The sequence below is a fragment of the Dipodomys merriami genome, unplaced genomic scaffold (genome assembly GCF_024711535.1).
Source record: "Dipodomys merriami isolate MVZ:Mamm:240054 unplaced genomic scaffold, mDipMer1.0.p SCAF_57, whole genome shotgun sequence".
In the NCBI taxonomy this organism is placed as follows: Eukaryota; Metazoa; Chordata; class Mammalia; order Rodentia; family Heteromyidae; genus Dipodomys; species Dipodomys merriami.
The window spans coordinates 1,284,584-1,300,598 of record NW_027206146.1 but is presented as its reverse complement, the minus strand read 5'-3'; the positions used below and the strand labels follow the sequence as shown (position 1 = coordinate 1,300,598).

Below are 16,015 nucleotides of genomic sequence, written 5' to 3'. Positions count from 1 at the left end.
GCAATGTGTTAGACAATGTCTTCCCATTGTCTCCCTGTCTAGCATCTCCACACCAGGTTCACATGGCTGTGCCAGTGTGGGTGAAGGAGCCCTGCCAGGAGGCATCCAACCTCAGCATTTCCCCAAACACACTGGGGGCCACACTGGCCTAAGCCATGTGGCTCTTCCCAGTGACTCCATTCCTATGGTTGCCTGTCAATGTGAGTTCTCTGAGGATCAGCAGAGGGTGAACACTGAAGGGCGGGTTTCTCTATGCCCACTACATTCACACGTGCCTCTCTAGTGCGCAGTCTCTGATGCTGAGTGGTGGCAGAATCCTGACTCGAGGGCCTTCCGCACTCCTCATATTTGTGGCATGCCTCCTCGTCAGGAGTTGGCTGAGGCTGAAGCAGCATAAAGTGATGATCGGATGCCTTCCCCCCACTCCTGGAATGCGTGCCGCTTCTCGCCTGTGTGGAGTCTGGAATGTACCGTAAGGTGAGAGACATGTGAGAAGGTCCGGCTGCACAGCTGGCACTGGTAGGAGCTCTCTCCGATGTGGATTCCCTAGTGTTGGATGAACATGGAGCCCTGGCTGAAAGCCTTCCTGCACTCCCTGCCCTCGTGAGGCTTCTTGCCTATGGGTACAGTCTGGTGCAGCATCAGCTGGGACCGGGAAGCGAAGGTCTTCCCGCACTCCTGGCACTTGTAGGGCTTCTCTTCGGTGTGAACCCACCGGTGCACCTGCAGGTGTGAGATGTGGTTGAAGGCCTTGGCACACGCCATGCACACATAGGGCTTCTCCCCCGTGTGAATCCGCCGGTGCTTCAGCAACTGTGAGCTGCAGCTGAAGGCCTTGGCACACGATGTGCACACGTAGAGCTTCCCCCCAGTGTGAACTTGCAGGTGATGTACAAAGTCCAAGCCAGAATTGAAGGCTTTGTCACACTCCTTGCATTCACAGGGCTTCTTGACAGAGTGGATGTTCTCATGCTGAATTAATCACGAGCTGTGCTTAAAGGCTTTCCCACATTCCTTGCACTTATAGGATTTTCTACCACAATGAATTCCTTGAGGATCCAGGAGGAACTCATCTCCCCAGAAGTCTTTCCTGAATTCACTGTATCCAGAGGGTTTTCCTCCGATGTGAGTTTTCAGATAAAAAGCAAGGGTTGCTGGTGGTGTAAAAGCAGGCATATCTTCATGTTTGGGTGCTATCTGGCTGAAAGGTCTGTCTGGATTTCCTGGCTGGCTTTCACATGGGCTTCAACATTCCCAGTCATCCTGGAAATGTGGGAACTCCATGCTGAAACTCGTAAAGCTTTCCATTATGTCCCACTGGGGCGGAGCAACTGCACAAATAGGATGCTTTGGAAATGAGACTTTGATACCACAGCCCAACTCTAACACTGAAATGCAACGAAAAGGAGAGGATGGGGAGAGGGAGCAACTGCTTAGCAAGTAGTAGGCCCTAAGGTAAAACCTCATTATGAGAGGGGAGGGAAGAAGGGAGGGAGGAAAGGAGGATAGAAAGCAGAGAGGGAGGAGAGGCAGGCTGCTCTCTGCACAGATGCCTCACTCACCTGGGCCCAGGCCTCCTGTGGCTGCCCATTCCTCTGTCCAGGTCACCCTACCTTGCTCCAGGAAGATCACATCAGGCTTGAAGATTGTAAGGCCTGGGGATGACAAGACACAGACCCCAATCCAGAGCTTAGTCATGGAGAAGGACAGAGGAAAACACAGTTAGGACCTGAGAGTCAGAAAAGACAAAGCTTTGGCCAGTGGCCAGCTCTTAATTCCTTCAAAAATGACCAGCTGGAGGCTGGGAAGGTGGCTCAGTGGTAGAGCTCTTGCCTTGCATGCATGAGGCCCTGGGTTTAATTCCTCAGCACCACATAAGAAAAAAGAAAAAAGCCGGAAGTGGCACTGTGGCTCAAGTGGTAGAGCACTAGTCTTGAGCTGAAGAACTGAGGGACAGTGCCCAGGCCCAGAGCTCAGGCCCCACGACCGAACCGAAAAAAAAAAAAAGACCAGCTGGTTACAAACTGAAAATCAGCCACTAACTGGCCAGAGGAAATGCCCAGCGATATGAGCAGAGCACCCCATCCAGAGAAATCAGGTTCCTGTAGGTCTCCCTGTACAAACCCGCTGAGGCAGCTCTGGACACTCCCATTCTTCCTGGGAAGAAATGATGGCCATATCCCTGAACAGTTCAGCACCCTGAAACAGCAGCACAGAATACCACAAGTTCAGGACAAGGCTGGCAGAGGGAAGAGGGAAGAGGCTGGGGAGGGCACTACAGGAAGGGGCATTGTGCCAAAGAGAACAAACGAGCCATACATGAGCAAGCAGCAAAGGAGAGGGCCAGGTACGTGGTCATCTTGCTTCTCTTTTACTCTTTCCTGAAGACCCAACTCATGCCCAGCTCTAGGATAAAAATTTTAAAGCTAAATGAACACCAGGTGCCAGTGGCTCATACACATCTGTAGTCCTAACAACTCAGAAGGCTGAGATCTGAGGTATGCAATTCAAGCCAGCTCAGGCAAGCAAAGTCAGAGAGGTTCTATCTCCAAAATAACCAGCAAAAAGCCAAGCCGGAGATGTGGCCTTGAACCTAAAGCACCACAGAGCAAGCTGAGCACTGAGTTCAAAGCTTGGTACTGGCAAATAAATTAACAAAATAAATGAAATTGTCCTGACTGTTAAGAATGGTATATAGTAAAACGTGCTGCCCATCCTGCTTGTCACACAGCACATTCCTAACTAAGGTAACACCTGTTGTTTCTAACTTTATGGACTAATAACAAAATATATTGGATGCACCTTACCCAAATTGTTTAAAATTTTATAATAAATGAAGCTGGTGTCGGTGGCTCACACCTGTAATCCTAGCTCAGTAGGCTGAGATCTCAGGAGGCTGAGGTCTGAGGATTGCGGTTCGAAGCTAGCCCTGGCAGGAAAGTCTGTGAGACTCTTTTATCTCCAATTAACCCCCAGAAAAAGGCAGAAGTGTCACTGTGGCTCTAGTGGTAGAGCACTAGCCTTGAGCAAAAGCAGCTCTGGGGCAGCGTCAATGCCGAGTTCAAGCCCCATGACCGACCAGAAAAATAAAACCCAAAAAGCTCATGAGGGAAGTGACTTGCAGAATCTCAAGTATGGACGGGCGCTCCCCTCTTGGGGAAGAGCTCCAGAGGGCAGGGCAGCTGGGGGAGGGACGAGCACAGTGGGTGGTGCGGTCAGCACTAGGAGATACCCCTTCCAGAGACACAGCGGGATCTGCTCAAGAAAGCAGAAGTCAGTGGAAGTAGGCAAGACCACAAGCAAGCAAGTCAGGAGAATCACTTTTGCCAAAGCCCTATAACACTGGGAGCCCTATGACACTGGGAGCTGGGCGCCAGCAGGGGGCGCCAGCCAGGGCGCCGCGGGGGTCGACGGGAAGTGTAGTTCGCGCTCGGAAAAGCCACCGAGCGACGCCGAAGCCAACTGTCCTTTCCGATCCGAGATGCCCGACCGTGGACCTCTGTCGGAGCTCAGGCAAACCTCCGGAGCCCCTCACCTGCCGCCGCCTCGGTCCCGGTGCCTGCGTGGCCCCGACACCCAGCCCAGGCGGCGCCGCCACCTGAAGCAGCCGGAAGACGTTGTAGGGCTCATGCCGGCGGCACGCCATGATTGGTCTGGAGCCGCGGTGGCTTCTGGGTAACGCAGTTTCTGGGCAAGCCTCCTCACTGGAAGGCTCGTCGGTGGGTCTCGCGATGTTTTGGGGGGGCGAGGCTCGGAGCAGGTGTTCTGGCTCCTAAGAGTTCTGTATTGCGTGGCGCTGTTTTCTAGAGGTGGAAAACCTTGTCGCCGGCTCCAAAACATCTAGGACAGTCTTGACGGAAATCAGGGTACACAATCCTACCCCATGCCGAGGCCTCCTTATAGCCGAGGTAATCAATGCGATATTGACAGAAGGAAAGCTACGCGAAAACGCCTTCATTGAGATATAGTTTCCTTAACATACAAGTGTGTTTTTACGGACTGCATAAGCGTCACCACACTCAAGTTATAGGATATTTTCTCGCAAAGAAACCCTGTAGCTTTATTAACGGCCACGAGCGAGGCGTTGCTACTCATCCTCTTGTACCGGCCCTAAAGGAATCACTCAGCTACCTTCTGCCCCGAAATCACCTCTTTGGGGTATTTCACATAGACTCTTTCTAAATATAAATTTTGGATTGTCCCCACGCTTTGGTTATTGTGGTGGTGATGCAATAAAGAATTATGTACTAGTTTTTGCATTCCATCGTGTTTCTACTTTTCCTAGATGTACACTTACAGCGGAATTCCTGTATCGCAGGGGTTACGGGTTGAATTGTGTGTCCACACACACACACGCATACACACATCCCAACCTCGTTCTTCAGAATGCTACCGTTCTTGTAACTAAGGTCTTCCATGTAGAGCTGAGGCCGTCCCTGGGTGGTGGAGCACCTGCCTTGTGTGAATGAGGCCCTGGGTTCAAGCTCAGCGCTGCAGAAAGTCAGAGATGTGGTGGTGAAGCTGCAAGGAGGCTGTTAGACTCGAGTCCTGCTCCTTCCAGCTCCCCACCCCGCGCCCCTCAGGAAACCAGCAGCTATGACCGGCGCGGCCGGCACTGCGCATGAGCGGCTCCTGGAGGGTGGGGGGGGGGGAAACGTGACAGTTCCCAGCAGTCTCTGCAAGGTGTTGCCGCCGCTGGACTCCATTTCCCGGCAGTCCTTGCGCGGAGCCCGGCCGCCGGTGGGACCCCCCCGGGGGCGCCTTTGTGAGCCCGGCTGGCGGCGGGAGATCCAGCCCCGGGGCGGCCGGGCCCGCAAGACCACGCCCGAGGACCCGGCCCGACCTGACCGCGGGGCGGTGAGGAGTGCGGGAGCGGAGGGCATCCCGGGATGAGCGTCGGCTCCGGGCCGTGTGCGTGGCCATGGAAGACACGTGTGACGGAGTGGGAATGTGTGCAACAGCGTGGGGGGGTAGTGTGACAGCGTGACAGCATGTGACAGTGTGTGACAGTGACAGTGTGACAGTGTGAAAATAACAGCGTGTGTGACAGTGACAGCGTGACAGTGTGTGACTGTCATAGTGTGGGAAGACTGTGTCTGTCACAGCGTGGGGGGACAGTGACAGTGTCACAGCGTGGGGAGGACAGTGTGACAGCGTGACAGCATGGGAGGGACAGAGTAGTGACTGTGTGTGACTGTGGTAGTGTGTGACAGCATGGGGGAAAGTGTGTGACAGCGTGACAGTGTGTGACAGCATGACAGCGTGGGGGGACAGTGACAGCGTGACAGTGGTGACTGTCACAGCAAGGGGAACAGTGAGTGTCACAGCGTGGGGAGGACAGTGTGACAGCATGGGAGGGACCGAGTAGTGACTGTGTGTGCCTGTGGTAGTTGTGACAGCATGGGGGACAGTGTGTGTCAGCATGACAGTGTGTGACAGCATGACTGCGGGGGGGGGGGGACAGTGACAGCGTGACAGTGTGTGACAGTGTGACGGCATAGGGGAGTGACTGTTCAGCATGGGGGGGTGGCTGAGGCTGTGTGTGACAGTATGGGGTGAGTGACTGTGTGACAGCATGTGGATGGCTGTGTGAAAGTGTGTGTCACAGCATGTGTGACAGCATTGGGGAGTGGCTGTGGCTGACAGTGATAGGTGTGTGACTGACAGTATGACAGTGACACTGTGTGACTGACAGTGTGACTGGCTGTGTGACTGTGTGATGGTGACAGTGACAGCATGACTGTGGCTGTGACTGACAGGTGTGTGACTGACAGCATGTGACTGTGACACTGTGTGATGGTGACAGTGACAGCATGTGATTGTGTGACAGTGTGTGTGGTGGACAGTGGGACAGTGTGGGGGCCGTGGCAGTGTGAGACCACACCTGTGTTGGCAGGCAGGCCTGTGACAGTGACACCGTGGGGAGGACCATGTGACACTAACAGTGAGTCCCTGTCATCATGTAATGGGCCTGTGACTGAGATCATGCCAGTGTGAGGCTGTGTGGCCCTCTGAAGACTGTGACAGCATTTGAGGGTGTGACCATATGAGCCTGATGGCAGCTGTGTGAACAGTAACTGGAGTGGATGGTGGACTGGAGGGTTGAACTTAGGCATTTAGGTTCTTAGATTCAGAGCTTTTTTTTCCCTTCTGTTTCTGTCAGTAGTGGGGCTTCAACTCAGGGGGTGGGTGGGGTCCCTGAGCTCTTTTGCTCAAAGCTAACACTGTACTACTCTGTGCCACAGCTCTACTTCCAGGTTTGAAGTCGTTTATTGGAGACCAATCTTATAGGGACCTTTCCTGCCAGGGGCAGCTTTGAACTGCAACCCTCAGATCTCAGCCTCCTGAGCAGCCAGGACTCAGAGCTTCTTGACACCAAGCCGCACCACTCAGTGTGCGTGTGTGACAAAAGAGCTGGAGCCAGGGGCTGGGAAGGTGGTTCAGTGGTAGAGTGCTTGCATTGCATGCATGAGGCCCTGGGTTCGATTCCTCAGCACCACATAATCAAAAAAACAAAAACAAAAAACCAGAAGTGGCGCTGTGGCTCAAGAGTTAGAACACTGGCCTTGAGCTCTTCAGTTCAAGAACAGCTCCCAGGCCGAGTTCAGGCCCCACAATCGCAAAAAAAAAAAAAAAAAAAAAAAAAAAAAAAAAAAAAAAAAAGAGTTGGAGCCTGAACTCTGGGCCTTTCATCTCTGAGCCACATCACCAGTCCTTTTTTGCTTTTCTTATTTTTCAGATACAGGCTCTTGAGTTTTGGCCTGTCCTGCCTGTAGCTGTGATCCCACTACCTATCCCTCCTTTATAGGTGGGGTCACTGCCATGTTCCACCATGCCCAGCTTGTTCACTGGAAGAGAATCTAGCCAACTTGGAGCTGGGAAGGTGGCTCAGTGGTAGAGCGCTTGCCTTGCATGCATGAGGCCCTGGGTTCGATTCCCCAGCACCACATAAGCAAAAAGAAAAAAAAGCCAGAAGTGGCACTGTGGCTCAAGTGGTAGAGTGCTAGCCTTAAGCTGAAGAGCTGAAGGACAGCACCCAGGCCCAGAGTTCAGGCCCCACAACCGGACCCCCCCAAAAAAAAAATCTAGCTAACTTTTTTTTGTTTGCTTAGTCCTCAAACTGTCCAAGTCCCTGTGTCGACAGGTGTGAGCATGGTACTCTGCATACGGTGTGTAATTGCTTTTTACTTCAAGATAGTGAAACCTAGTAGGGGAAAAATTCACAACTGAGCCATTCCAGTGACCATTCACACCCAGCCCGTGCTTCCTCACTGCTCCTCTCCCAAGGGAATTGCTTAGAAAAGTCCAGACATTTTCTTTTTTTTTTTTTTCTATCTTTTTTTTTTTTTGGGGGGGGGGTCTGGTTGTGGGGCCTGAACTCTGGGCCTGGGCGCTATCCCTCAGCTCTTCAGTTCAAGGCTAGCGCTCTACCACTTGAGCCACAGCGCCACTTCTGGCTTTTTTTTTCTTTTTGCTTATGTGGTGCTGAGGAATCAAACCCAGGGCCTCATGCATCAAGGCAAGAGCTCTGCCACTGAGCCATCTTCCCAGCCCCAAGTCCAGACATTTTCAAGTGCAGTAGTTGGTCTTCTTGATCTGCCCTGTGCCCCCAGGCCTCCTGGCTACTCTGGTACCCATGTTGGTTCCTCAGAGAAAGCGGCTGGGCAGCCTGTGCCCTCATCTGTTAGAGGAACGGGGAACTGGCTTTCAAAAGCCATCAGGTAGAAAGACGAAAGATCCAGCTCTGATTTCTAGTTGAGTTCAGTGATTTATTATCCTGATCTCATTCTTTTTTTTTTTTTTTTGGGGGGGGGGTCCAGTCATGGGGCCTGAACTCTGGGTCTGGGCGCTGTCCCTCAGCTCTTCAGCTCAAGGCTAGCGCTCTACCACTTGAGCCACAGCGCCACTTCCAGCTTTTTTCTTTTTGCTTATGTGGTGCTGAGGAATCAAACCCAGGGCCTCAGGCATGCAAGGCAAGCACTCTACCACAGAGCCACCTTCCCAGCCCCGCATATTGTATTCTTGAGATATAAAGCACATGGGAAACGCACTGTAAAATCCCTCAGTGACTTCGTTCAGTGCTACCTCCGGTCTACCTGGCTGGCACAGGGAAGGCAGGTTCCTGGGCTGGTGGTGAACATGCTGTGCTGTGTGGCGGGCGGCATGGTTGGTTTCTCTCTCCTTACTCGGCTGTTTCCTCAGGACACGGCCCTTCTCCTGGAGAGGAGCTTAAAGGGGTGCAGGAGAGCTGCCACACATAGTCAGTCTTCAAGCCATGTCCAAGGTAATGAAGTACTGTCGCCTTGTTCACATTTAAACAAACAGTTATGGGTTTTTTCCCACAATTCTGTATTGACTTGCTCCTCGTGTTCTCCATGCCAGGAAAAAAAAAAAAAAAACTCCCCAAAGCCTCCCTTTCCCTAGACAGTAGTTTTCATCTTTTCCCCTCCTGTGGGCTGGGCATTCTGTTAGTTCTTAAGAATGGCTCCCATGGTAGGATAGATGATAGGAGTTGCCTTCGTTGAACTGAGCAAGATTGGTGTGGGCAGTGTTAGTCACTGAATGCCTGTGGCCAGCACTCCTGGACAGGGGGTCTTGAGCCATTTCCAGTCAGCTAAGGGGGAGAGAGGGGTGTTCCTAAACATGCTGTGTGCCAGGAGACCTGGCAGGGACCATGAGGTCTCACTATGTCTGTCCTGACTGGATAGCAGGCCCCAGCTAGGCTATTCTGATTAATCAAGGTGAGATTAGTGAAATAATGTGGAAAAGTAGGAGGCTTTTTGAAAAGGAAAGTAATGAAGCATTTGAATCTATACTTAAAAAATCTACAAAGATCTTGCCAGGTGCTGGTGTCTCACGCCTGTCACCCCAGCTACTCAGGAGGCTGAGATCAGAGAATCATGGTTTAAAGCCAGCCTGGGCAGGAAAGTCCCTGAGACTCTTTTTTTTTTTTTGGGGTCCGGTTGTGGGGCCTGACTGGGCCTGGGCGCTGTCCCTCAGCTCTTCAGCTCAAGGCTAGCACTCTACCGCTTGAGCCACAGCGCCACTTCCGCTTTTTTCTTTTTGCTTATATGGTGCTGAGGAATCAAACCCAGGGCTTCAGGCATGCAAGGCAAGCACTCTACCACTGAGCCACCTTCCCAGCCCTCCCTGAGACTTTTATCTCCAATGAACCACCAGAAAACTGGAAGTGGTGCTGTGGCTCAAGTGGTAGAGCACTAGCCTTGAGCTGAAGAACTGAGGGACAGCACCCAGGCCCAGAGTTCAAGAACCATGACCAACCAAAAACAACAACTACTACAAATGTCTCTAATAACTAAAATGGTAAACAGTGTGAAATGGGAGCCAGAGGGAACAAATGAAAAGCTTAAGAATTCCCTAAGAATGGAACACATTGCCCCATTCATTGAAGTCTTTGCTAAGCACTGCAGTATATAAACATGGAGTCTCTTTCCTCTTCAAAGGCTTGCTTCCTTTATGATTGTGTATTGGTACAGCTTAAAATCAGTCAGGAAAAGATGGACTAGTTACTCAGAAAAACATTTTCCTCACACTTAAGAGATTTTCTGTGGGTTAAATGTACAGACCATAAAGTGCTAGATTAAGCGCAAAGAGGGAGGGAGCCAGATTCAGGAACCTGACACTGGCTCCTGTCTCTGCCAGTGTGCATTGTGCGTTGTGCAATGGTGGCTGACAGAGAAGCTGGATTTGAATGCTGACCGGTCCGTTTGCACGGCCACGTGTGTACCTAATCTCACACTGGAGAACGCAGGTCTAGGCTCATACAGTGCTAATGGCACGAAGATGATGGTATCTTGTCCTAGCTGCTCACCCTCCACATCACACAGGACAGGTGACATAGATGCTGTAGGTGCTGGTGGTGGGGAGGTGGGAGTGTCTCACCTTTGGTCTGAATAGCTGTTATTTCTATTTGCTGGGTTGTGAGTTAGGGCGTGACATGGTTTGCTGTGTGTAGATGTGTTGTTCATCTTTTCTCCACTGGTGGAGATTGTCTCCACCACCACACTTTCCATGCTGGGATGTCAGAGCAGTTGCTGCACTGGCAGCTCTCAGTCTGTCATGCATGCAGGGCCTGGTAAGATGGTCCCCGTCTATAATTCCAGCCCTCGGGAGGATGCAGCACGCAACAGAAGGACTGTAAGCTCAAGACACGTTTGGGATAGATAGAAGGGCCCGTCTCAAAACCAAACAAAAAAATGTTGCCGGAAACGTGTGCTGCGCACAGCCTTTTTCTGGTGAAGAGTAGACAAGCTGACCCTAATTTGTAACCGAGGTCCCCTTGAGGGTGGGAACACCAGCTGAGCAAGAATGGGCTCTGTCATTTCAGGACTTGGTGACGTTTGGGGATGTATCTGTGAGCTTCACCCAAGCGGAGTGGGAATGTCTGAACCCCACGCAGAGGAGCCTGTACCGGAAGGTGATGCTGGACAACTACAGGAGCCTGGTGTCCCTGGGTGAGGAAGGCCCTGCCCTGCTCTCCCCCACCTCTGCCAGACTGAGGAGCTTTCCCCCCGCCCCACTTTGTCCAGGCATCCCTGGATGAGGGAAGCCCCATGACCTACCACCTGTGTTCCAGTCAAATGCTGGTGACTTCTAATGGGCATCACTAAATTTCTCTTACTTAAGCCTGGTGTAGTGGCACATGCCTGTAATCCCATCTACTCAGAAAGTTGTGGCAGGATTGCTTGAATCCAGGAGTTCAGGGTCAGCCTGGGCAATACAACAATATCCCGTCTCAAACACATTTAAAAACATCTTTCTGTGTTCTCTCAAATCGATGGAGCTTTGCCGAATCTGTCTTCCTTGGGTGAGTCCCGCTCCTTTGTCCTCCATTCGTCCCTCACCCTCCCAGCACCCTTCCCTGTCTCCAGGGCTCCAACCTCTGGGGGCCCAGGCACTTGACACCCTTGCAAGCTGTGCCAGGCTGAGTTCTCTTTTATTTCTTGCCAGCAGGAATTTCTGTTCATAAGCCTGATGTGATCACACTATTGGAACAAGGAAAAGAGCCCTGGAAGTCAAGGAAGGAGGCGCCCAGGGGCGCAAGCCATGGTGAGTGACAGGGCGGGGAGGGGACCCTGTAACGGATGGGCTGAGCCACACTATGCTCGCACTCAGTGCTTTTTCCTGGGGGAGGAGGAAGGAGCCAGAAAGAGGAAGGAAAGCACTTCCTGTTATTTTTCCTATCTGGGCAACTGGAAAGGGACAAGATTCAATAGAAATAAAAGAAAATAATTTGGCAGGAGGAAAGATAAACTTTACTGTGGATAGGAGAAACCTGTTTTTATGAGCTGTGAAGAACACCAGGAGTAGCAATGCATCCTGCAATTGGATTGGCAGACAGATGCTCTGGAGAAAGTCTGACCCGGAGGGGTAGCTGTGGTTGGGTGAGGTGCCTATCTTAAGCCATTGAGCAGTTAAAACCAGTGCTGAGGCATTTGTGCAGAAATAGACAACGTTGTTGGGCACTGGTGGCTCATGCCTGTAATCCTAGCTACTCAGGAGGCTGAGATCTGAGGATCGTGGTTCAAAGCCAGCCTAGGTAGGAAAGTCCATGAGACGCTAATTAACCTCCAGAAAATTAGAAGTGGCACTGTGTTCAAGTGGTAGCATGCAAGCCTTGAGCCATAAAGCTGGGGGGACAGTGGCCAGGCCCTGAATTCAAGCTCCACAACCAAAAAAAAAAAAAAAAAAGCAAAGAAGCCAAAAGAAGATAAAAGGGAAAAGAGGAGCGATCAAATCATGAGTATACCAGTCTAAGCGACAAAGTGAGAAAAAACTAAGAACCAGGTGATGTGATTTAGATGGGAAAGAGGTACACAGACCACATGTAGACTATGTTAATGAGTACAAGCAGTTTGGTTCAGTCTTGTTTCAGAGCTGGAGATGTGATTCAAGGGGTAAAGCCCCCATCTAGTGAGCATAGGACTCTGAGTTCAAATGCCAGCACCTTCAAAAAAACTATTTTTGTTGTTGTTCATGACGCCATTGTAGTTTCTGAGATCAACTGAGAAATGACATTTGCCTATTTTCTTATTTTTGTTTTGGAAGTTTTGGGTTTTTTTTTTTTTTTGCCAGTTCTGGATTTGAACTCAGGGCCTGGCCACTGTCCCTGAGCCTCTTATGCTCAAAGCTAGCACTCTACCACTTAAGCCACAGCACCACTTTTAACTTTTTCTGTTAATGTGGTACTAAGGAATCAAACCCAGGGCTTCATGGGTGCTAGGCAAGCACTCTACCACTAAGCCACATTCCTAGTCCCTGGAAGTTACTTATGACAAATAAATACAAGTGGCATTGTTTCCTTGGTATCTTTTAGATTGGGAGTACGTACTTAAAAACAGCGAATTCTCATCAAAGCAAGACATCTATGAAGAATCCGCTAAGGTAATCGTCCCAATGGGAAGGAGCCAGCTTCATCACAGCCTGCATTATCCCAACTTGAAAGATGGCTGTGACAGGCAGGACTTGTTCCAGCACAAGCTGAGGACCCGGGAGGTACATTTTAGCCCGTTGATGGTCACTCATAAAGAGATTCTCCGGGAAGATGGAAGTACAGGGCGTAATCCAGCTTGGCAAGCATTCCGTCAGGGTGCAGTTCTAGACCTACAACAGCACTTCCCCAGGAAACAAAGAGCACACCAGCACCAGCCACAAAAGAGAAGTTCTCGAAAAAGGTCCAGTGACAGGAAACTAAAGAACATCTGTATGGAAAGGCGACTTCTGAAGTGCACCGAATGTGACAAAGTCTTCAACCAGAGCTCCTCGCTCACTCTGCACCAGAGAATCCACACTGGAGAGAAGCCCTATGCGTGTGTCGAATGTGGGAAATCCTTCAGCCAGAGTGCAAACCTGGCACAGCATAAGAGAACACACACGGGGGAGAAGCCCTACGAGTGTAAGGAATGTAGGAAGGCCTTCAGCCAGAATGCACACCTCGCTCAGCATCAGAGAGTTCACACTGGAGAGAAACCTTACCAGTGCACTGAGTGTAAAAAGGCCTTCAGCCAGGTCGCACACCTGACTCAGCACCAGCGGGTCCACACCGGAGAGAGGCCATTCGAATGCATCCAATGCGGAAAGGCCTTTAGTAACGGCTCATTTCTCGCTCAGCATCAGCGAATTCACACGGGAGAGAAACCGTATGTGTGCAATGTGTGTGCAAAAGCCTTTAGCCATCGTGGATATCTAATTGTGCATCAAAGAATTCATACTGGGGAGAGGCCATATGAGTGTAAGGAATGTCAGAAATCCTTCAGCCAGTATGCGCACCTCGCCCAGCATCACCGAGTTCACACAGGAGAGAAACCATATGAGTGCAATGTGTGCAGGAAGGCCTTCAGCCAGGTTGCATACCTTGATCAACACCAGAGGGTCCACACCGGGGAGAAGCCCTATGAATGCACCCAGTGTGGGAAAGCCTTCAGCAACAGCTCATCACTCACACAACATCAGAGAAGTCACACTGGAGAAAAACCTTTTATGTGCAAGGAATGTAGGAAAACATTTAGCCAGAATGCAGGTCTAGCCCAACACCAGAGAATCCATACTGGAGAGAAGCCATATGAATGCAACGTGTGTGGGAAAGCCTTCAGCTACAGTGGCTCCCTGACCCTGCACCAGAGAATCCACACTGGAGAAAAACCTTACGAATGTAAGGACTGCAGGAAATCTTTCCGGCAGCGTGCACACCTTGCTCATCATGAGAAAATTCATTCGATGGAGTCATTCTTGGTCCTCTCTTCTCCCTTGCCCTCTACATCCAGCCAGTTGCCAAGGGCTGTAAGCTTTATCTCTTAACTGGAATCCCACCCATCAATCCATTTCATCATCTTTGTGCAACACACATTCACCTGTTCAACAGGAATGTAGAACAGCTTCAGAACAGGTGTCCCTGGCCGGGCGCTAGTGGCTCACACCTGTAATCCTAGCTACTCAGGAGGATGAGATCTGAGGATCACGGTTCAAAGCCAGCCCGGGCAGAAAAGTCAGTGAGACTCTCATCTCCAATAAACCACTAGAAAACCGGAAATGGTGCTGAGACTTAAGCGGTAGAATGCTCACCTTGAGCTGAAGAGTGCAGGAAAAGCGCCCAAGCCCAGAGTTCAAGCCCCATGACCACCAAAAAACAAAAAAGCAAACAGAACGGGTGTCCCTGCATTCACCATTGCCTCTGTCAGCTGCCCACACTTAAACCAAACTCACATTTTGGTACTATCATTTTCCCCTCATTAAAACTCCTCAGCTGACAACAAGAGTTCTTAGGCTGAAGCACGTATCCTCAAAAGCCCTGGAAGGTTCCATACCCACGAAAGGCCTGGCTCCGGCCGCTTCCCAAGGCCTTCCTGTCATTTCCCATCTCACTGTCTGCATGATTACCCAGAACCAACAGCTTATTCCAGCATCAAATAGACGTGGGTGCCAGTCCTCACTCTACCACTTTATAAAAGTGAGTCTTATTTATATTATGGGAACAGTAATGGTACTACCTCAAAAGTTAATGGGAAAAAAAATAAAAACAGTGCATGTAAATTACTCAGCAGAGTGCCTACATTAAGTAATAACTCAGATATTAATGTAAAATAAGATCACACCACATTCAGAGGACCACAAAGAAGCAGGCACACAGAAAGTCGCCCATCTGAAAGCACAAAGGGGCACCTTAACTAGTGAGTATGCCCGGGCTGGAGCTACAATTCAGGGCCTCACCCTCTGGCTTAGCTTTATTGCTTAAGGCCAGCGCTAGATCACTTCAGCCTCTTCTGGCTTTTTGCTGGTTTCTTGGAGACAGGAGTTTCTGGGATTTGTCTTCCCAGGTTTTTTGTTTTTGTTTTTTCTTATAGTGCTGTGAATAACAGCACTAAGAACGGAGTTAGGAAGGCCCCAGGACGTTCTGAGCTCTTTGAATCTAAAGAAAGATTTATCATTCAAGCTTAAGCACTTAGGTGGGTCTTTAGATAAGAATGCTGGCCCAAAGCAAGGGGGAGGGGCATAACCAGATTAGGAAAGGGCATGACCTTCCCAGATTAAGGTAACTGCCAAGGACAACCCCAAAGGAGGGACTTGTTGGGAGACGCCGGCCCTGACATACAGAAATCCTCTTTACCAAAACTGAACTATGGGAAGAACGGGTACAGCATCTTGGAGGGTGACATGGTATCACCTCATATCGATCGCAGGACTGGAGCGGGAGCTCCGAGGTCGAGTACTCTGCCCAAGTACTCTCAAACTCTAGCCCTTAGAGGCATGCAGAAAACAAATAAAGCCAAGTGCTGGTGGTTCACACCTATAATCCTCACTATTCCATCTGAGGATGGACTTCTGAAACCAGCAGGGGCAGGGAAGTCTGTGAGTGCTTATCTCCAAGTAATTGGCAAAAAGCCAGAAGTGGATCTAGTGGCTGAGAGCTAGCCTTAAACAAGAAAATTAAGGGAGGGTACCAAGGTCCTGAGTTCAAGACCTAGTACTGGCATGCACATGTGCGCACCACCAATCCTAGAACCACAGTGATTCTTTTTTCTTTTGGGTCCGTCGTGGGGCCTGAACTCTGGGCCTGGGCACTGTCTGTCCCTCAGCTCTTCAGCTCAAGGATAGCACTCTACTACTTGAGCCACAGCGCCATTTCTGGCCTTTTCTGCTTATGTGGTGCTGTGGAATCGAACCCAGGGCCTCATGCATGCAAGGCAAGCACTCTACCACTGAGCCACCTTCCCAGCCCTCGCAAAAGGAGCCTTTTGAGGAAAACTTATATGAGCCGGTACCGCCCATCCCACGGGAGCTCTGACTTTAACCCGTGCGGCGAACAGACAGCCAGGGTGCGGGGATCACCGGCCATCGGCAGGAGGGGGCGCGGAGGTCACCGGCCGTCGGTGGGGGGGGGGGGGCGCTCGGGGTCTCGAGCAGCCAACGCTTCTGCTCGACGGCCACGGACGCGGAGCAGCGTCGAGCCTCCGGAGGCTGCGGGTCCATGGCGAGGGCGCAGACCCGGCAGGGGCCG

General features: G+C 51.0%; 1 protein-coding gene across 5 annotated transcripts; it reads left to right on the top strand.

The window, feature by feature from the left end:
* Positions 1-4,781: 4,781 nt before the first annotated feature.
* Positions 4,782-14,873, top strand: Znf583 (zinc finger protein 583). 5 transcript variants are annotated; one of them, XM_070000675.1, is made up of 5 exons: positions 4,782-4,857; positions 8,203-8,284; positions 10,349-10,475; positions 10,975-11,070; positions 12,338-14,873. In XM_070000675.1, the coding sequence occupies exons 2-5, from the start codon at positions 8,276-8,278 to the stop codon at positions 13,816-13,818; spliced, it is 1,713 nt and encodes a 570-aa protein (XP_069856776.1). In that variant the 5' UTR covers positions 4,782-4,857; positions 8,203-8,275; the 3' UTR covers positions 13,819-14,873. The 5 variants fall into 5 exon arrangements, with proteins under 5 accessions (XP_069856776.1, XP_069856774.1, XP_069856775.1 ...); XM_070000673.1 differs by having other exon boundaries at positions 10,972-11,070; XM_070000674.1 differs by lacking the exon at positions 4,782-4,857 and adding an exon at positions 4,877-4,911 and having other exon boundaries at positions 10,972-11,070.
* Positions 14,874-16,015: the final 1,142 nt, after the last annotated feature.